This window comes from Podarcis vaucheri, assembly GCF_965113315.1.
Source record: "Podarcis vaucheri genome assembly, chromosome: 7".
Taxonomy (NCBI): Eukaryota; Metazoa; Chordata; class Lepidosauria; order Squamata; family Lacertidae; genus Podarcis; species Podarcis vaucheri.
In genome coordinates this window covers 67,729,621-67,750,850 of record NC_138765.1, presented here as the reverse complement: position 1 = coordinate 67,750,850, position 21,230 = coordinate 67,729,621, and the positions used below count along the sequence as shown (strand labels likewise).

Here is a 21,230-nt window from a genome sequence, read left to right as displayed (position 1 = left end):
GCTTGAGAGGGCAGTTTTGCACTTTTTAATCTTGGTTGCCTCATCTCAAAAAGGAAATTGTAGAATTGGAAAAAGGTTCAGAAAAGGGCCATCAAAATGACCAACAGGCCGGAGCAACTCCCATTCATGAAAAAAGATTGCAGCGTTTGGGTCTTTTTAGTTTAGAGGAAAGGTGAGTAAGTGGAAACATGATAGGTGTTCCGATAATTCTGCATGGCTTGGAGAAAGTAGATAAAGAAACATTTTCCTCCCACTCTGATAACACAATAATTTGTGGGCATCCAATGAAGCTAGATGTTGGAAGATTCTGGACAGATGGAAGAAATGACTTTTTCACACAGTGCATAGTTAATCTGTGGAACTCTCTCCCACAGGATTAGCCAAATTCATGGCTCCTAGCCATTGTGGCTCGGCTCTGCCTCCACAGTTGGAAGCAGTAATGCTTTCAAATACCAGTTGCCGGAAACCGCAGGAGGGGAGAGTGCTCTTGCGCTTAGATCCTGCTACCTGGTTTCTCTTTGGGGCATCTGGTTGGCCAGGATGCTGGACTAGATGGACTAGGGGCCTGATCCTGCAGGCTCTTCTTATGGGCTAACAGCCTCACTTTGTGCAGAGGAGCTGCCTCTGCTCTGTATGCTTTCCCTAGCAGTGCAGAGCTGCAGCAGTGCCACAACTTATTACCTTGTGAACACGGAGCCTCCTGGGAGTGTTCAAATGTTGGCACTTTGCCAGCAGCAGGGGCCGAACCGTCCCCCCCCCCGTCCCTGGAGAGGCACATTAACGGGAATCGCTCCTCTGAACCGAAAGAGCCCACCTCCCCTTTCCTGCCCCAGCCAAAACGCTCTGCAAACCTTTCGCCTGGCCCCTCTTGCTCTAATTATTATTTTTTGTAATTGCCAATTCCCCAGTCACAAAAGGCAGCCCCGCACAGTGCCAGCCAGGGTATGAATTATATTTCTGGAGAGCGCGAAAGATCCATTATTCACCAAAGAGGCATAATAATTCCCCGGGTGCTCGCTTGAATGCCGTGCACTTAATCACCCGGGCAAGCTATTTGGGGGCTCGATGATGCTTTGCCCCCACCTGGTGCCTTCGATTCCATTTCAATTACACTAGGTGTGCAGACGTGTTTTGAACACAGAACACAGTGGCGAGGTCAAGGTGCCCGAGAGATAGCTGAGGTTGCCTGCCTGCTTTTATTAGCTTGCTCTTGAGCAACAGCTGGGTTCTCTGCTTCGGGGTTGTGCTGTTGGAGGGGAAAGGAGAGAGAACCACAAACCTACAGCTGTGCAACCTGTAAGGGACAGTTCCTGAACAAGCTGTTAAAATGAAGGGGGGGGGAGTGGCTGAAACTCCACACAATTGAAATTCTGCCAGAGCTTCAGATAAAAAAATAAAAATCAATAAATTCCATTTCCAGTGCTAGACCTTATCTTCAGAACATGTGAACTCTTAATGAGCCCCAGAGGATGTGCAGAGTGCCTATTGCTCACAGCACAGTGGTCCTAAGCAGTCCTCGCCAACATATTGAATTGCAGGGCAAGGTGTCCTGCTCCAGGAGTCCCAGAGTCCCAGCAGAAAGGATTTTTAGAGCAGGGAAGGAACAGGCTGTTCAGGGCAGAGGTAGCCAATGGGATGTTGTTGACTCTCAGCAGTCCCAGCATGGCCAGCAGTCGGGGATGGTGGGAGTTGGGAGCCTAGCATCGTATGGGAGGGGCGCCATACTGGTTACCCCTGCTTAAGGCCTGTTGGTTATAGAATCTCAGAACTGTAGAGTTGGAAGGGACCCCAAGTGCAATGGAGCAATCACAGCTAACCAGCCCCCTGAAATCATACCTAGTTATGTTTACCAGTCCTTAAGAGGACTCACTAGGAGTGCTGCTTTTGCAGAGGCAGAAACACTGCCATTTCCTCGGTCTTGATGATGATGATGATGCAGTCAACATTCATGATGATTGACCTGTATGTTTAAGACCTGGTTGAACATGGTGTTGGTGGGTAAATCTCTCCCAGCTTTTTCCAAAGTATTTCTGTTCAAAGAGTCCTTATGGTGGTATCTTGCAAATCCATTTCCCAACTTTCTGTAACTGACCACGGTGATGATGCAAACAATAAAAATTTATGGGAATCACAGGAGGTTAACATCACCACTCCTCAGCATCCTTTCACGCTGTGTAGAACCCACCAACTCCCTGATTTTCCATGGAACTTGAGACAATAGAACAGCTGGATGACAGCTGGAATGAGGAAGGAAAGAAACATGTGGCGAAATGATCAAAGCGATGGAATGGTTCCCCTTTGAGGAGAAGTTGCAGCATTTGGGACTAGAGCATCCAGCCAAGCTGAATGGCCCATCTTGTCCAGCATTCTGTTCTCAAAGTGGCCAACCAGATGCCCCAGTGGGAAACCCTCAAGCAGGACCCAAGTACAAGAGCTCTTGCCTGCCCCGTGGCTTCCAGCAGCTGGTGTTCAGAAGCATCACTGCTTCCAGCTGTGGAGACAGAGAATAGCCGCTGTGACTAGTACCCATCGATTGCCCTCTCCTCCATGAATTTGTCTGATACTCTTTTAAAGCCATCTAGGGGACACGGGTGGCGCTGTGGTCTAAACCACAGAGCCTAGGGCTTGCCGATCAGAAGGTCGGCGGTTCGAATCTCCGTGATGGGGTGAGCTCCCGTTGCTTGGTCCCTGCTCCTGCCAACCTAGCAGTTCAAAAGCCCGTCAAAGTGCAAGTAGATAAATAGGTACCACTCCAGCGGGAAGGTAAACGGCGTTTCCGTGCGCTGCTCTGGTTCGCCAGAAGTGGCTTAGTCCTGCTGGCCACATAACCTGGAAGCTGTATGCCAATAAAGCGAGATGAGCACCGCAACCCCAGAGTCATCCGTGACTGGACCTAACGGTCAGGGGTCCCTTTACCTTTAGATTGGTGGCCATCCTGTGGGAGTGAGTTCCACAGTTCATGTGCTGCATGAAGAGGTTCTTTCCTTTATCTCTCATGAATCTTTCAACATTCAGCTGCTTCAAGGTTCAAAAGGATTTTAGCCAATCAGTCTATCAGCTAATCACTGTCATCTAGAGTAGCTTTTCTGGCTGGGGCTGATTTATTTATTGCATTTAAAGCCCACCTTTTTCTCCAAGGAGCTTGTGGTGTCTTACACGACACTCCCCCTCTTCAATTAATTCCCACCACAACTCTGCGAGGTAGGCTAGGCTGAAAGGCTGTGACTGTCCCAAGGTCACCCACTCGACCGTGGCCATGTGCAGAGAAAAGTGGGGTATAAATGCAATTAATAATGATAATGGTGATGGTGGTGGTGGTGGATTGGGGCAAGGGAGACTCGTCTTTTCCAGGTAGAGTTGATAGAGTCATAGAATCGGTCATCTAGTCCAACCCCCTGCAATGAAGGAATCTTTTGCCCAACGTGGGGCTCAAACCTGTAACTCTTGAAGTAAAGAGCCTCGTGCTTTACTGACTGAGCTATACAGATAGTTCGCTTGCAAGACGTCTATTTAAAGCCTGTGGTTCATAGTCTCTCTTTTTAAACCCCGCCGGGTCTTTGCACCACCAGCACCACCCACCCTGCAGGGACAGCATAAATAAATACGTGGGGTGCCTGCCATTGTAAGTCTCGCTGCTACTTAATGGAAGTGTTACGGGGGGCGGTGTGGCGGCTGCAGTTTGCACCTGAACTGTATGTAGCCCAAGAAAACTACCGGGCTATATTTATCTCCTTGGTGTTGGATGGGTTGCCATGGCAGTCAACGAAGAGAGAGGTGTCAATGGGGGGGGGGGGTTAGCAAAGGAAGCCTGCTGAATTCCTCCACAAAGATACCCATTCACTCCCCCACACACACACTGCAAGTCTGAGTTATTTTTAGCCAGCTTCTCTCACATCCGGCAGGTAGCTGAATCCTTCCTCTCCCTCATCCTGCTCATCTCTGAGATGGGATGCCCCCCAAAAGTGGATGTTCCACTGCTGGACTAGATGGTGATGCTGTCCCAAGCATTGCTGCAAGGAAGGGAAATGGGTGTCATAAGGAAATAAAAAGAGCGTGCTGGATCAGGCCACTGGCCCATCTAGTCTAGCAACTCCAGGTACCTATTCTGGGGAAACCCAGGAGCAGGACCCGAGCACAAGAGCACACTCCCTTCCAGCAACAGGTGTCCAACTGTGGAGGCAGAGCATAGCCATCACGTCTAGGAGCCGTCGACAGCCCTCTCCTCCATGAATTTGTCCGATCCTCTTTTAAAGCTATCCAAGTCGCTGACTCCTACAGGAGAGAGTTCAGAACCAGGAGGATTAGCAGAAGGTCGGCGTTGCCCTCACTGGTTCTAGAAGAGTCCCGTACGCACAGAGACTTTGCGCCTGCCCATTAGGGGAAATAGGAAGCCCCAAACACATATTTTTAGATGTCCTTTTTATGTTGAGATTCGTAGAGACACCATTGATCCGCTGCTGAAGAGGCTTGCTGATCTTTCAGACAAGTCTAAACTAAATTCTCTCCTCTTAGGCAAAGATCACAAGACGACCTGGCTGGTAGCCAGATTCTGCGCCCAGATTTGTAGGCACAGACCATCCTCTAGAATAATATAGCTTACTAGGGAAATGCTGAAGTCGCCCATGGGGTGCCTCAGGGTCAATTTTTATGGTAGCCCAAATCTCAGTTGTACGGGTGTATGTATATATTTAAATTTTAACTCATGAGCTATTGCTGCAATCTGCTCTGTTTCATCTTTATGAACGCTGTTTTTATTGTGTTATGCAAGCTGGTCTTCGACCGTAATAAATTATCTATCTATTATGAGGACTAGCATACTACTTTATTTTTAGGGGAGTGGCCATAGCTCAGCAGTAGAGCGTCTGCTTTGCATACAGAAGGGTCAATCCCTGGCATCCGGCATCCTTTCCGTGTAGGGTTGGGAGAGACTTCCTGCTTTGAACCCCAGTCTGTGTTGACAGTGCTGAGCAAGATGGAGCAATGGTCTGACATGGTCTTAAAGCCAGTTCCTAAGGAACCTTTTTGCATTCTGCTGGTGCAGAAATGAGAGTGTTTGAGCCTTGAGACAGTTGCTCAAACAATGCGAGTTTTGCAAGAAAAGGAATGCAGTCAAGGGTTGGGCTCACCATGTTCAGGGTCAGCTGTGAGGCAGGAGAACTGATAATGGAGTTTGTCCTGAGGGCCAGCATGGTGGATTCCTCCAGGAACAGCATATGCCTTTTGACCCAGCAGGGTGAGCAGCTGGCTGTCTGCAGCAAACGGCCAAGCACTCCCAGGAGGAAACAGCACCACTCCCTTTTTGCCCCCAGCCTTGCTCCTTAGGAATCGTGCAGAGAAAAAATGTAAAATAAATAGCAAAAGACATATTTCATTAAGTCTTGCTTAGAGCTGCAGGAAGCTTTGCAGATTAAATATTAAATCGCACCCTGACAGATAATGTCACATCCTGAAGGTCGAAGGAGCATTTTTTCGTTTTATAAAGCAAAAGATGGAAAAGAAGTGGAAAAATGTAAATATTAACAAGACAAAAAACCAGCCTCTTAAACTGGTGAGCATATACTGTGAGGAGGTGGGGATAATCTGCCTTAGAGCCAGTTCTTGACAACCTTTCCCGCTTGTCTACTGCTCTGCTCTCAGCATTCTGTCACACTCTAGTGTGACCAAGAAAAGGGTGGAGCTAGGCAGATGAAAGGGGGTGGCTGCTGTATAGAGTGGGGGTGGCTCCTGTATAGAGTGGGGCTGGCTGAGTTCTCCATGGGTGGGAAGTCAGGCCTGGGGTGGGGGTCATGAAAGTCAGTGTGGTGTAGTGGTTAGAGTATCACGTTAGGACCTGAGCGAGATCCGGGTTCAAAACTCAAGTCAGCCATGGAGCTCACTGGGTGGCCTTGGGCCAGTCGCTGCCTCTCAGCCTCACATACCTCTCAGGGCTGTTGTGAGGATTAAATGGAGAGGGAGAGAACCATGGGGGAGCATGACTTCCTCCAGAAAGGGAGGCAGGGCATAGCCATCGTGGCTAGTAGCCATTGGTAGCTTTATCCTCCGTGAACTTGTCTTATAAAGCCAGTGGCGTAGTGTGGGGGTGCAGGGGGGGCCCGGCCGCACCGGGCGCAACATCTGGGGGTTAGGGTTAGGGGGCGCAAATCCACGGGTTAGAGGGCGCAAATTACTTGCCTTGCCCCGGGTGCTGACAACCCATGCTACGCCACTGTATAAAGCCATCCAAGTTGGTGGCCAGGTTGGGACAACTGTTCTGACTCTGCAGAGAGCCCTGCAGGATCAGGCCAGTGACCCATCTAGTCCAGCATCCTGTTCTCACAGTGGCAACCCAGATGCCCCCAGTGGGAAACCATCAAGCGGGACAGGAGTGCAACACCGCTCTTCCCACCTGTGATTCCCAGTAACTGCTGTCCAAGCTTTGCTTCCTCTGTACGTTCTGGAAGAGTTAGAATCATAGAGTCAAGGAAGTGTAGAGCTGGATGGGACCCTGAGAGTAATCTAGTCCAACCCCCTGCAATGCTGTTGTATGGGGATGTTCCAGGTTGTTCTCTCACCTGTAGTCTGAACTGTTCTGACATGTTATTCAGATGCCTCCATGCAGTGGTCACGGACCCCAACAGGAGTCCAAAATGATGTGCATTTTGTCTGTTTGGGAGGTGCTTGGCAGTTGATTTGGTTCTCTTCTGATCATTCCTCTTTGACCACCTTTGTTGAAGATCCTCTGGAGCAGAAGTATTTTGTTTCTTTCCCTTTTTTTGCAGCCAGACAGAATAATAAGTAGACCCTTTGAAGGACTAAGCCAAGATTGGGGATTTGGAAGCGGATCAGGACCAGGTTGCCAAAGCTCAATGGAGGCAGCATCGAGGGTGGACATTTCAGCAAAATGCTGAAATGCAAAAAGCTGGAATGCTAAGAGAGCAAGCTGTAAAGGTAGCTCAGGAGGAGGGGAGCCCCCAGCAGCCAGCACCCCTTAGTAAACGAGCTTTCCTCATTTCGGCTGCTTCAAATGCCTTTTTGCTAGCAATGCGTTTGACTTCAGAAGCGTGTACTCGAGGACCGTCAGCTGATGAATTGGGCCTTGTGATGTGTACTGGGGGAGTGGGTGGCTATGTGCAAGTGGGTTGACTCAGTGGCCTGTGTATTTGGATGCTTCTTGGGGGCTGCTGCTGTGGCGGAGGAGGCTGCCAGGCTGAGCTGGCACACTTCAGAATTTAGCACTCCACCACTGTCTTACGCTCACCTAGGCTGCAGGAAGGGGGCACTCGCTTGGTCAGAGCATCTTGCTTGGCAAGGCCAAGATCCCTGGTTTGGTCCCCAGCATCTCCCAATAAAAAAGGAGAGTAGAGGCTACTGGTGTTGGGGAACTAATGGCTTGTCTCGATATAAGGGCAGCACACTCCATCTCCAGCCACTATGACTCCAAGCATTGGGCTGCCGGCTGCTAGCTGCCTAACATAGGGGCAGTGGGCTTTGCATCGTGCCTCAAAAACGTGGGTGCCCACAGTTCAGTGAATCAGAGGTTGCTCCCCGGTTGGGAACAGTATATATGTCTGGTGCTGTTGTTGCTGCTTTATGCTAATCTCAATAGCCCCCTCTGGGGGTTGAAAGGGGTTTAACATAAGAACATAAAATGAGCCTCCTGGATCAGGCCAGTAGCCCATCTACTCCAGCATCCTCTTCTCACAGTGGCTACACAAATGACCCCATGGGAAACCCGCAAACAGGACCCGAGCACAGGAGCCCTCTCTCCTCCTGCGGTTTCCAGCAACTCTTATTCGGAGTAATTGATGCCTCCTGCTATGGAGGCAAAGTGATAGCCCTCCTGGCTGGTAGTTATTGAGAGCCATCTGCTCCATGAATCTGCCTAATCCTCTTTTGAAGCCATCCTGAGTTGGTGGCCATCACTGCTGTCTGTGGAAGTGAGTTCCACAGATTAACTATGCCTCCAAATACTGGGAACCGCAGGAGGAGAGAGGGTTGTCGTGCTGGGGTCCACTGCAAGAACAAGATGGACTAGATGGGCTTAATCCAGCTGGTTCTTCCTATGTTTTGTTCCTCCTCTGTTTGAGCCTTGCAATCCAGCAGGATATCAATTTCATGCAAACCTTTTGCATGCGGCAATGCTCTCTTTGTTTCCTGAGCTGTCTCTTGTTTCCCTTCCAGAACCATGAGCCATAGGACCACCCCGGGCGCTGCTTCCCCGTCGGTCCTTGGGTGGGATCCCCCCACTTCCCTGATGCTCCCTTGATGGCCCCGGCCCGCTTGTAGGATGCATCTCCTCCCCTCCTTCTTCCTGGTACGTCATCCTCACCTGGCCTCACCAGATGGCCACTACTCCTCCCTCCACCATGGATGATGAGCAGACCTTGAACAGGAACGCTGTGGCTTGGCTGGTTTGCTCAGGGCTCTCTGTCCTGGCCAACGCCTGGGGGATCCTCAGTGTGAGCGCCAAGCAGAAGAAATGGAAGCCCCTGGAGTTCCTCATCTGCACGCTGGCCGGGACGCACATCCTTAACATTGCCATTCCCATCACCATTTACTCGGTCGTCCAGCTCCGCCGCCAAAACTCCGACTACCAGTGGAGTGAGGGCCTCTGCAAAGTCTTTGTCTCTACCTTCTACACCTTGACGCTGGTCACCTGCTTCTCAGTCACCTCCCTCTCCTATCACCGGATGTGGATGGTCCGCTGGCCGGTGAACTACAGGCAAGTCCCGTCTCTGGATGAGTCTCGTGGTGGTCACAGAATCATAGAATTATAGAGGGGAGAGGAACACCCCCAAGCATCATCTGGTCCAACCCCTGCAGTGTAGGAATTACAGCTGGAGAAGGGCTTTCACCATGGAAGGTGCAGCAAGCTTGTCTTCTGCTGCCCCAGAGAGGAGGACCCAAAACAATAGATTCAAATGACAAGGAAGGAGGTTCTGACTATAAACATTTGGAAGAGCTTTCTGATGGCAAGAGCTGTTCAGCAGTGGAATGGATGACCTTGGAAGGTGGTGGATCTCACCTTCACTGGAGGTTTTAAAACAGGTTGGATGTGCATCTGCCGCAAAAAAAGGTTTCCCAAACTTGGGTCTCCAGCTGCTTTTGGACTACAACTCCTATCATCCACTGATCCTTCTAGCTAGGGATGATGGGAGATGTAGTCCATCAACATCTGGAGACCCAAGCTTGGGAAACCTTGTGCCAGAGGTCCTATTGCTGTGATTCCTGCACTCCAGGGAGGTTGGACAAGATGACCCTTGGTGTACCTTCCAACTCTACAATTCTAGGATTGTATGGTTGCCATTGCCAAATGCTTGGGATGATCTGTTTCGCTTTCAGCCAAACGGATATGGAAAATGTGGCTTTGTCCTAAGGGGAGGTGTCTTTTTTCCTCCCCTCTCTAGGTTAAGCAACACCAAGAAGCAAGCGGTCCACACCGTCATGGGTATCTGGATGGTGTCCTTCATCCTCTCCACGCTGCCAGCCGTGGGCTGGCACGACACCACGGAGCGCTTCTACGCCACCGACTGCCGCTTCATCGTCACCGAGATCGGCCTGGGCTTTGGCGTCTGCTTCCTGCTCCTGATCAGCGGGAGCGTGGTCATGGGCGTGGTCTGTGTGGCCATCGCCCTCTTCCAAACTTTCTCCATCCAGGCGGGCAACAACATTGACAAGAACAAATTCAATGTCCCCACCATCGTGGTGGAGGACGCTCAAGGCAAGAGGCGCTCATCCATTGATGGCTCGGAACCCATTAAGACTTCTTTGCAGATCACCTATCTGATCGCGGGGATCGTTTTCATCTACGACTTCCTCATGGGCTTTCCTATACTGGTGAGTGTGATTGCAATTGCTGGTGGTACTAAGTTGTCCAGGGTCTCTGCAATAGAAAGGATTTGCAAAGAACTCTTTCCAAACCACGTGAAAGGGCAGGAAAATGGCAAATGCAATCCCATGTAAACAAGTGTAAACTGATGCATGTTGGAGCAAAAAAATCTTATCTTTACCTATACATTCTGAACTGGCGGTGATGGACCAGGCATGAGATGGTGGCATAGTAAATAGCTGAATGAAAATGTCAACCCAGTGTGCAGTGGCTGTGAAAAAGGCAAATTCCCCGCTACGTAGCATTAGGAAAGGAACTGAAAATAAAACAGCCAGTATTAATAATGTATACAATGAATACAGTACAGTGGTACCTCGGGTTAAGTACTTAATTCGTTCCGGAGGTCCGTTCTTAACCTGAAGGACCACTTTAGCTGATGGGGCCTCCTGCTGCCACTGCACCGCCGGAGCACGATTTCTGTTCTTATCCTGAAGCAAAGTTCTTAACCTGAAGCACTATTTCTGGGTTAGCGGAGTCTGTAACCTGAAGCGTATGTAAACTAAGCGTATGTAACCCAAGGTACCACTGTATACAATTCCAGGGCACCACCGTGTTTGGAATGCTGTGCACAGTTCTGGTTGCGTTGCCTCAAAGAGGAAAAGGTTCAGGAAAGGGCAACCAGAATGATCAAGGAGAAAGGAAATGTAGTTTTTAAAGGTGCTGAGAGTTGTGAGGTGAGCCCCATATCCCCCTCACCTACCTACAATTCCAAGGGGGCTTTAATGATCAATCTCTCATCACGGAGGACTTTGGGAATTGTAGTTCAGTAAGGGGAGTGGGGCTCTCCTCACAACTCTCAGCAATCTCAGCAAACTACATTACACAGGATGCTTTGGGGAAAGCCCTGACTGTTTACAGTGGTATGATGCAGGTTTAATGTACAGTGCAGTTGGGACCACACACACACACACACAGAGAGAGAGAGACTGACTTCCAGGTGTTCTTGGTGTCCCAACTCTCATCAATTTTGGCCATCATCCTTAACTATCAGGGAAGATGGTAGTTAGTCCCCAACAACATCTGGAAGGCACTTGGTTTTGCAGCCTTTCTCAACCTGTGGGTCCCCAGATGTTGTTGAACTGCAACTCCCATCACCCCTAGCTAGCAAGGCCAGAGCTCAGGGATGATGGGAGTTGTTGTCCAACAACATCTGGGGACCCACAGGTTGAGAACAGCTGAGGTTGGGGAATGTTGAGCAGTCCCTCCAGATGATATTGTCTGACTCCACCAAGGCAGGAGGAGCCTACTCTAGACCTGAAGGGCACCGGGCAGAGCAACCTGGTATGATGCCCAGAACAGGCTGACTTGCAAAAAATGCCAAAATGGTTACGTTACTTTCTCCTTGGCTAGAGAACCCAAGTTTTCAAATATAATGGATCCCCTGATGGCTCTTAACTGTGCCAACAAGGGACCTGTGTGTATCCCTCTCCAGAAACCAGGGTACGTTTCAGGCACATCTCCCCTAGTTAGCAAGCTGCAGTCACTCCGTGGGCTTTCATTCCCTCCCTTGTTTGATAAAGCAAGCCCTGAGGAGCACGCCTTTGTTGCACGTGGTTCCTCCTCCACTCCCTTGGAAAACAGCCTGCCTGCCAAGACTGGATTCCAAGCTCCTACAGTCCCCCTTCCCAGGACCTCCCTGCAGCCCACTGAGACGGCTCCGGCTAAACATAGCCGCTGCTGCCTCACCATCATCTGGAAATCAGAAAAAGGCATCTTGGAGGCTGGAGCCCAACGAGGAGAAGCCTTACATTCCGGTGCCCCATGTCCTGGTTTGTTCTTATCTCTCTGGCATCGCGCCCGATGCCTGCCTGCCGTTCCAAGGGTTTCTAATCACTTTCCAGAACAATAAGCAGCGTCTTCCAGCTCTCCCAATTAATGCAGATGAATCGTTTTATTAGAGGATGGTTGCCAGTCAAGGTGAAGGCAGAGAAGCTGTGTGTATGATTCCTGTGGAGATCAGGAGCATGCAAGGGGAACTTGAACAAACAATGGCAGGAAGCAGCATGTAGCCAAGCACGCAAGTCCTTTCCATGGAAGGTCAGTGGCAGATCAAAGTCCAGTGAATCAATATTGAGATAGGCTGATCAGGGCAGAGCTGGTTTTTCCCCTGTGTGGGGCCAGCCAATCATCACTTCAGAGTTGGAAGGGGCCCCAAGGACGGGGAAAAGCCCCCCCCATAACACTAGAACTCATTGCCGTCCAGCGAAGCTCAGTGTTGGAAAATCCAAGACAGATCAAATAAAGGACTTATTCACGCAGTGTGCAGTTAAACTACGGAACTCCCTCCTGCAGGAAGCAATGAGGGCCACCAACTTGGATGGCTTTCAAAGAGAATCAGACAAATTCATGGCTATCACTGGCTACTAGCTGTGATGGCTTTGCTCTGCCGCCACATTTGGGTGCAATGATGCTTCTGAATACCAGTTGCCGGCAGCTCCAGGAGGGCAGAGGGTATTCTTGCACTCGGGTCCTGCTTGCTGGTTTCCCACTGGGGCATCTGGTCGGCCAATGTGGGAACAGGATGCTGGACTAGATGGGCCATTGGCCTGATCCAGCAGGGCTCTTTCTCATATTGTTATGTAAACTCAACATAGGCAGATGAGTTCCTATCAGCCACTGGGATTCTTTTCCCTTTTGTCTCTGCCAGTATTCCTTTGAATAACCCACTAGATGGCAGAAGCCCAATCCATAACATAGATGGGAGTGAGTTGGAGGCTGGCTAAACAGTGGCTTGCTAAGCCCCACACCGGGCTATGCCCAAATTTGAAGTGGGGATTTGGAGATCCACAGCATCTTGACTTCTTAGCCAAGAAAAGCCACACTCCCTCTCCTTGTTTGGAAAGCAAAGGGAAAGTCATTGACATAAAACAGAGAGAACCCAATGTGTGTCTACTTTATTTCTTTGGTGCCCAAATTGGTTCCCAACTAAGTAACTAGCTACCTTCCTCCCTAACTGATCTCTAGTGCTTTTTAAAAGAGGGTTAAACCTTACAGGATTTTAGCAGCCGGAGTGATGGGGCTGGACAGCAACAGAATTTCTTTTCAGATTGCTTATTCCCTGGAGGCCAGGAGGGAGGGGGAAAGGATGTACAGTTTGAGCGGGTGGAAAGAACTCTGTGTTCCTTTGATGTGTGTGCTTGGAAAAGGTGCTGGGCCTCAAGGGAAGAACTGGGGTGGGAGATTCTCTGCTGCATTTTACACCCTAAAAGACAGAGTGAAATTCAGCAGTTCACTCCTCTTTCATCTCTAAAACTCTTACAATTGCGGATGACAGTGCTGTCCACCCTCAAGCAGTCAGCCTGCTCTGAGGTCAGGATGGAGAGAGGGAGGGGAGGCGTCGCAGCCAGCTTGGGCTGCCATTGGCTTAGCTGCTCCGATGTCATGGAAGAGCTCTCTTGGCTTGGGCATCGCGGTGAAGGGAGCGTTGCTGACCTTAAGGGGGTCTCTGAGCAAACATTACTAAGTGGAATGTTTGCAGGTTTTGTCTCCGTGTCCTGATCTTGGGCTTTCAAAAGAGACTTTGCGAATCAGTTGAGTGGAACGGGGCCTAGCAATGGAAATGGATAGAGGACTCTTCCTGTGAGTAGATGTGATATCTGAGCCATCAGGGGTTCGTCTTAGTCAATGGAGAACAAACCCTGCCTTTTTAAAGAGTCCTCTTTGGACTGTGGAATCTCTGTGAGCTTTCTGTTGTTATTAGACTACTAGGGACTGCTGCCTCTGTTCCCTTGTAACTGGCTCCCATCAGCAGTCTGGCTGCAGCATTCTGGACCAGCTGAAGCTCCCTTTTCAAAGGCATCCTCACATTGAGCATGTTAGAGTAGTCCACAGTAGGGTTAGGCTGAGAGAGAGACAGAGATTAGGCTAAAGTCACCCAGTGAAACTTCCGGTGGGATGGGGATTTGAACCGGGATTCCACACCTCTCCAGCAATCTAACCACTGTGCCATACTCCCTCCACCCACATGGCTGCAAAATTTGTAAACGTATGGCAGCTTCAGCAGGAGCGTGGGGGGGGGGGTAGGATGTGTCTGACTGGGTAGTCTGTTCTTCTTGGAAGCATCATTCTGTAGCTCTTCCTTCCTCCATTCCTTTTCGTTTATAAAAATGGAAATGAGGTTCTCCCACTCACCCGCCCGCAAACCAAAATCCTCCCTCATGTACTTCAAGCCTGATTCACCGCCACGGCTCTGTTCTGCTGAGAGACATTACGCACTCAATTTATAAAGATCAAATTAAGTTAATTTGAATTTGGCTTGCACTGGGGGTGCTAATGAAACATTGATTAACAGTGGGGGAAACCTCTGTTTTCTAGCCTTGATTGATATAAATGTCCACGTGTTCTGGTTTTGGCTCCCCTCCCATCTACCCTCACCACCCTCACCCTCCTGGCCCCCAATTTAAATTCAAAGATGTTATTAATTGTATGGCTTTGCATTGGACAGGCTGAATGTCCGTGCAGCGATTTTGAGTCTCCAGACAGGGCTGAGGCTGGCAAAAAGTAAATGTGCTCCACTGGGGAAAGAAAAGGCTTTTTACAGCTAGGCTTCGACTCTAAATGGTGGAATGAGTCCCTTCCCTTTCAAAATAAATAAAAAATAAAATAATATGAATCTAAATGCCTTCCGTATGCATTGTGTCACCACCACATACCTGTGTCTCAGTTGAGAATGTAAGCTCTTTGGGGCAGGAACCTTTCCCCTGGATCTCAGAATTCTGCCCAGGCCACGCCTCCTTACTGACCACACCCTCTTTGACTGCTTCTGCCTAGCTGGGAAAGAGCCACAGCTCAGTAGTAGAGCCACCTGCATTGCACGCAGAAGTTCCCACTCCAATTCCCAGATCCACAGAAAAAGTTGGGAGAGAATATCTGCCTGCAGTCTTAGAAGGAACCTGCCAGTCCATGTAGGCTATGCTGAACAAGATGGACTCAACAGACTCCATGTGTGATGCCTCTTGCTTGTTTGGATGGAGAAGAGAGAGGTTTGCTCCTATGTAGAAATCTATTTCCTTTAGTAAAGCAGGAAGGTACACACCTTTGCACAGGATGTGCCTTCTGTACAAAGGGAAGAGTCGTGTCTCTCATGGCACTGGGACTTGTGAACATCCGATGAAGCTGCAAGATCCAGGACAGGTGTCAGAAAGTCCTTCTTCGTTAAGCTATGCAGCTCGCTCCCACAGGAGACAGGGTTGACCACCCACTTGGATGGCTTTCAAAGAAGATTGGACAGATTCATGGAGGAGGAGGTGGCTGTCCATGACTACTAGCCATAATGGGCTATGCTTTGCCTCCACAGTCAGAAGCAGTCATGCTACTGAACACCAGCTGCAGGAAACCACAGGAGAAGAAAATGCCCTTGGGCTTGGGTCCTGCTTGCTGGTTTTACACAGGCATCTGGTACACACTGAGAACAGGATACTGGACTAGATGGGCCTCCCAAGTTGGCCTGATCCAGCAGAAACCTTCTTATGTTGCTCTGCCAATCTGCTCAGTCATCTACTGCCTTCTCTCACCTTTCCTCTTGAAACCATCACCAGATGCAAGCTGTTCTGGAGCTCCACCATCAGCTTGTACTCTGCTTAAGATCATAAGAAGAGCCTGCTGGATCACACCAATGGCCTGATCCAGTCCAGCTTCCTGTTCTTGCAGGTGCTCCAAAGGGAAACCAGCAAGAGCACCCTCTCCCCTCCAGTGGTTTCCAGCAGCTGGTTTTCAGAAGCATTGTTGCATCTAACTTAGGCAGAACATAGTAGCCATCAACTCCCCCATGAATTTGTCTTATTCTCTCTTAAAATCACCACTGCCTTCTGTGGGAGTGAGTGCTGCAGTTCAGCTATGTGCTGCGTGAAGGACTTTTTAAAAACAAAAAACAAAAAACTATACTTGTACCCTTCCTATTTTCTGTGAAACTCAAGTCCGGGTCTGAGGTGGTCCCAGGCAGGCAGGCACCCATCCAAGCACTAACCAGCCTGAGACCAGCTTAGCTTCCACAATGCGGCTGCATTAGATACCGCACCAGCCAATGTGCCCACTGCCCACCGTGAGAGTCTTGAGGGCCTATTAGGAGCCCCTACCGATGTCCCTGATGCCTTGTCCTGCAGGTGGTGAGCTTTGCCAGTTTGAAGTCGGACGTGGCCTACAACTGGATGATCCTCTGCGTCCTCTGGTGCTCAGTCATCCAGTCCCTCCTGCTCCCGCTTTTCCTCTGGGCTTGTGACCGCTACCGAGCTGACATCAAGTCCATCTGGGAGAAGTGTGTGGCCGTCATGTCCAATGACGATGTGGGGGAAGGTGAGTGGTGATTGCTTTTTGCGGGGGGGAGTCCCCCAAATTCTGGAGGTAGGGCGTTTGGGCAGTCCAGTCCAGTCCTGGGCATTGTGTCCTTCCTACGTGAATGGAGGGCAGCGTCTTGGCTGAACCTCAGTCCTCTTCAGTTGCGAGGTTGGTGTTTGGGAGCAGTAGGAAATGATGGACAAGACCAGGAAGAAACCAAGGCAGCCAGCAAATACATTCCATGTGCCCCTCCTGGCCCAAGTGAATTGTAGAATTGGAAGGGGCCCAAAGGGTGAGTTAATCCAACTCCCTGCAGTGTGGTTATATCTGTCCGCATTCATCCCTGCCCTCCAGCATAGTCTATCTGCTAATATCGTAGTGAGCATTCAGGTGGAATGCTGACTCTACCTTCCTTTCCATGTATTCCCCATAACGTGTTTTATTTACGGTGTTTCTGGAATTTATATATTTCACTTGGGTGTAAAAACCAAGACCTCAGAGTGGTTTAAGAAAAGGAAGAAGGCAATAAGAATTATCAGTTTTAGAAAGGCAGCAGCTACTTAAAACATTCAGAAAAGAATGAAAATCTGCAATAAAAAAAAATGGATCGGAGCACATGCCAACATCCTATATAACTGGACAGGCTTGTTTTTAGCAGGTTCCGGAAAGAGTCTGGCGAAGGAGACTGTCTGATATCATTAGGCAGGGAGTTCCGAAGTCCTGCCACACAATGTGAAAGAGGAGAAACTTGCTGCTTACTTCCCCCCCACAAAGGAAACCCCCTCCCCCCAAAAAAAAGAAATTAGAGAGGTGGGCTTTGACATCTTGGAGGAGTGGGTCCTTCATGGCTGTGGCCCCGACCCCTTCGTCCAAGGTTCTTAGCAGTGGACCCCACCCCACCCTTTTTAATGCAGCTTTGCTTCCTCTGGGACTGCAGAAAACAGCCTGGGTGGAGTGATCCATACAGACCTGATGTACGAGCGGCCCTACGATTACAACTTTGCTGGGGACGCCCTGACCTTGGACCACATTGCCAAATACGACCTCTCAGCCCTGGAGAGGGGCATCCCCCAAGCCTACCCTACAAAGCCTCCCCCAGAGGACAAGATGCAGTATCTGCAGGTAAGTGGGGGGGGGGGGAGAATACAGGTAGCTGCCTTAAAATACCGAGTCAGATCACTTGCCCACCTAGATCAGTAACACCTCCACTGACTGGCAGCAGGTCTCTGGGTTTTCAGACAGGGAATCTTTTCCAGCTTTACTGGGTCCTTCTGAATGGGAAGCAGGTGCTCTAACCACTGAGCTGCAGAGGGTTTGTGTTGCATCCCAGTGAACAGGAGAAGTGAAAAGTGTAACTGCTTTCTACCGCCTACCAGGGAGGAGAATGGGGAAGAGGTAATCATATAATTGTCAAGTTGGGAGGGACACCCCAAAGGTCATGTAGTCCAACCCGCTGTAATGCGGGGATCACAGCTAATGTAATGGCACTTCTGTGTTCTTTAGCAGTGATGGTGCTGCTCTGCCCCTCCTTCCACCCCACACAAGGCCCATTCCTCCCCTTTGGCTGCTTTTCGCTTTCAGCTGTCTTAAAAAACCATGCGTACATCTCTAAGTCCCAGTTCCCATCTGCCGAGTCCTGTCAACTGTGGATGGTGTGAAAAGAAGCTCAGAAACATTAGAGGTGTTACGTTGCAGCTTACTTATCATGGATTGAGACTGCTCGGTCCTGGAGTTAAGTTCCATTCACCTACTTCAGAGAAGGGACCACGAGGGTCATCTAGTCCAACCCCAGCAATGCAGGAATCTTTTGCCCAATGTGGGGCTCGAACCCACAAGTCTCATGCTCTACCGACTGAGAGATGTACAGTTCCCAGAATTCTCTTTGGGGAGGACATGACTGTTTAAAGCGGAATAATGGTTCAAATGTGTTGTCTTGCACAGCTCTAAGGCACCTGCCAGAGAAATTGTGGAACAGGGGTGGGTAACCTGTGGGTGCTCCAGGACCACATTCACGCCTTCCATATAAAGCTCTATGATACCACTTTAAACAGTCATGGCTTCCCCAGAAGAATTCTGGGAAGGGTAGTTTGTAAAAGGTGCTGAGAGCTGTTAGGAGGCCCCTTCCATTCCTCTCACAGAACTACAATTCCCAGAGTTGTGAAACAACCAATCCCTCTTCACAAGGAGCTGTAGCTCGGTGAGGAGAATAGGGGCCTACAAACAACTCTCCGTCCCCTTCCCAGAATTCCTTGGGAGAAGCCATGACTGTTCTAAGTGGTATCACAGTGCTTCAATGGTACAGTGTGAATGTGGCCTTTGAGAGCCCTTGGACCCAGTGCAGAGGCGGCAATCACTCTGAAGCTTCTCCATTCCTCCTCCCGCAGGTCCCCCCCACCCGGCGCTTCTCCCACGACGAAACGGACATTTGGACGACCAGCCAGATCTCGGCCTACCTCCAGCACTGGGGGGCCAGCGGGGACATGGCTGCCAGCCTGGCCCAGCTCCTCCTCCCACGGGGGCATGGCTACGAGCGCCGGAGGAGCAGTAGCAGCCTCCTGTCCTATCAAGAGGAAGGGCAGCACCCACACCGCAGGCGCCGGAAGTCCGCCGAGAGCACCTTGTCCCTCAGGCCCTTCCCTCCGGAAGACTACTACAAGGGCGGCGGCGGCAGTGGCGGGGGGCCTGGAGGCTACAAGTGCTTCAGCAAGGAGGAAGGGGTGAACTTCATCGACACCAGCCCCCTGCCCAGCCCCAGGAAGGGCCCTCTGCGCTCTGCATCCGTCTCCCTCATCCCGGACACGTTCCGCCATTGCTCGGCCAACCTCGTCAACTTCCCCTTGACCAATTTTGAGCGGGAACCTCAGGGCTTGCGGCGCCTCTCGGCCCAAGGCCGGGGGTGCTCCCTGATGGTCCCAGGCCCTTTCCTGGCCCAGGAGGATACCAAGAACTTCTTCCCTAAAGGCAGCGCTGGCTCCCCGTGCCTGGAGCAGATCCGCATCCAGCTGTACGAAGCTCCTGAGGAACGCCCAGCCAGCAGCTGCTGCTCCGAGCCAGAGGGCTTCCGGACAGGCCTCAGCCCCTCCTGGGGGGGCCAGGAGGAGCTCCGGAAGGGCGGAAGCAAGGGCAGCACCAGCAGCTTCCTGAGCACACCCTCAGCCTCCTCTGGGTATGCCACGTACCACTCAGATTCCATGGGTTCAAGCTCCTAGAAGCATAAAGCACCAGAAGCCACTGGAGGGTCCCGTTCAGTTTTCTCTTTCTCTCGGGAAAAGTCTTCTCCTCTTCGTGGTCCAGGCTTTTGTTGTTTATTTAAAGAGGACTGGGCACAGCACCAAAGAAACCAAAACTCCAGCCTCTCTTGCGTGTTTTGCAAAAAAGCAGGAGGATGGAGGAGAAGGAGGAGGGCGGCCAGGATGATTTGAGGACTCGGGAGCTGCAGCGGAGCAACTTGGAGACCCATGTCCCTCTTGGCTGAACCAGACCTCGCCAGCAGAAGGGCGGTGGGGTGCACTTTCCCCTTTCCTTCTTCCTTCCTTACTTCCAGCTGCAGCTGCTAGCTGGGCCCGATCAGGAATTTTCCATTTTTTTAATAATCCCGTGTCCTGCACCTGGTACTTTCTAAGACAATGTAAAGTTGTGCATGAGTTTTCTGTATCAAATGACCCCGCGATGCGTCCCCTGGATGAGGCTGTTGACGAAAGCTACGGGCTTGCAAAAGGGTGGGGGTGGGGTGGGGGGGTCACCGAATTTCTCGGAGGAGGCTTTTGGCAAGGTGGCAAAGCAGTCTGTGTTCCCCTTTCCTCCATCAGTCCTGGTTTGCGGGACAAGAGCTGTGTGTTTGTGTTCCATTTGTCCATGATATCACTGCACAAGCAAAGGGTTTGAGGCAGGTGCAAAGCTCCGTGCTGATATGCTCCATCCCCTGAACTGTAGGGTGTTGCAGGATGAGGCCCCTGTGGAATCTAGCCTGACAGCTGATGGGCAAGGAGAGAGAAGAAACTGTTGGTTAAACTGGCTGCTGGGACTTGGAGTCCAACAATATTAGGCTGGAATAAGGGTTTAGTCTATGTTGGCATTTGGGGCTTTCTCCCCTCTGTTCCTGGGACTCAAGGCAGCAGCTTCTGACACACACATTTGGCCCACAGGATGGAGATTTCACCCCGCCACCACCACCTTTCCAGTGCCAAAGCCCTGCCACCCACACCATGGGTTGATTTGCTGCCTCTGGTCTGATCTGAAGCAGCAGATTGCAGGTAGAAACTGTGCTTTATGATTCTAGGGTCATCTAATCTAACCCCCTGCAATGGGCGTTTCTCCAGGGGCAAAAAAGCACGACAGGCACAGTGTTAAGGGCCAAAGCTGCAACCCATCCTTCTGTTCTCTCCTGAGCCCCAGGAACATCTAGTGATATTTTTTTAAAAGACAAAATCATGGCATCGCTGCAGCGCCCCTGCTGTGTGGCCTGGAGACCACCTGCATGCATCATTCAAATTGTAGTGTTGCACCTGGGGCTACTGTTTTCAGCCTGCTTGGGAAATGATGGGAGGGGATCGTCACCTTTCTGGTTTTTCTGTATGTAGGGTGGGTGGCATGTCTTTGGTACTGGCGGGGAAGGAATCTTTTCTAGCCCTTGGGCTGGATCCTTATCTCCCCATCCCAGGTGGGCCAAATTTGACTGGTGGGAGTGGCTGCCCACCTGCCAATCACCTGACATCACTATGCCACTGTGCTTTGAAGGCCCAGTTGGTTGTTGGGACTTCAAAGCACAGCACAGGGCTGTTTGAAAGCCCCTTTGTAAACATCCCCATGCTGCTCTTTGAAAATGAGCTGGTGGGAAGTGGAAGTTCATCTGGCCCCAGCAGCAAACATAAAGAGTTCACTCCCAGTTATTTATTTGAAAGCACATTATATGATGGCAGGGTGGGGAGACTGGGCCTTTCTTTCAGGCTGCTTTGAACCCCTGGCCACTGTCACTTTTCCAGTTAAGCATGGGGCAAGTGAATGTTATGACCATTAGGGTCAGCACAAAGTTTCCTGCTTGAGTTCCGTCTTGCGTGCACGACTGTGTGTGTGATGTTGTCTTGGTAGC

General features: G+C 50.6%; 1 protein-coding gene across 1 annotated transcript in view; it reads left to right on the top strand.

Moving 5' to 3' along the window:
• The window catches only part of GPR153 (G protein-coupled receptor 153), a 30,717-nt gene extending 9,691 nt beyond the window's left edge, over positions 1–21,026 (top strand). The window contains exons 2-6 of the mRNA XM_082230059.1: positions 8,161–8,701; positions 9,387–9,816; positions 15,970–16,159; positions 17,079–17,263; positions 18,526–21,026. Coding sequence (XP_082086185.1) covers positions 8,322–8,701; positions 9,387–9,816; positions 15,970–16,159; positions 17,079–17,263; positions 18,526–19,350 — 2,010 coding nt within the window. The 5' untranslated portion in view covers positions 8,161–8,321 and the 3' untranslated portion in view covers positions 19,351–21,026. The remainder of the gene's footprint in view (positions 1–8,160; positions 8,702–9,386; positions 9,817–15,969; positions 16,160–17,078; positions 17,264–18,525) is intronic.
• The last annotated feature ends 204 nt before the right edge of the window (positions 21,027–21,230 follow it).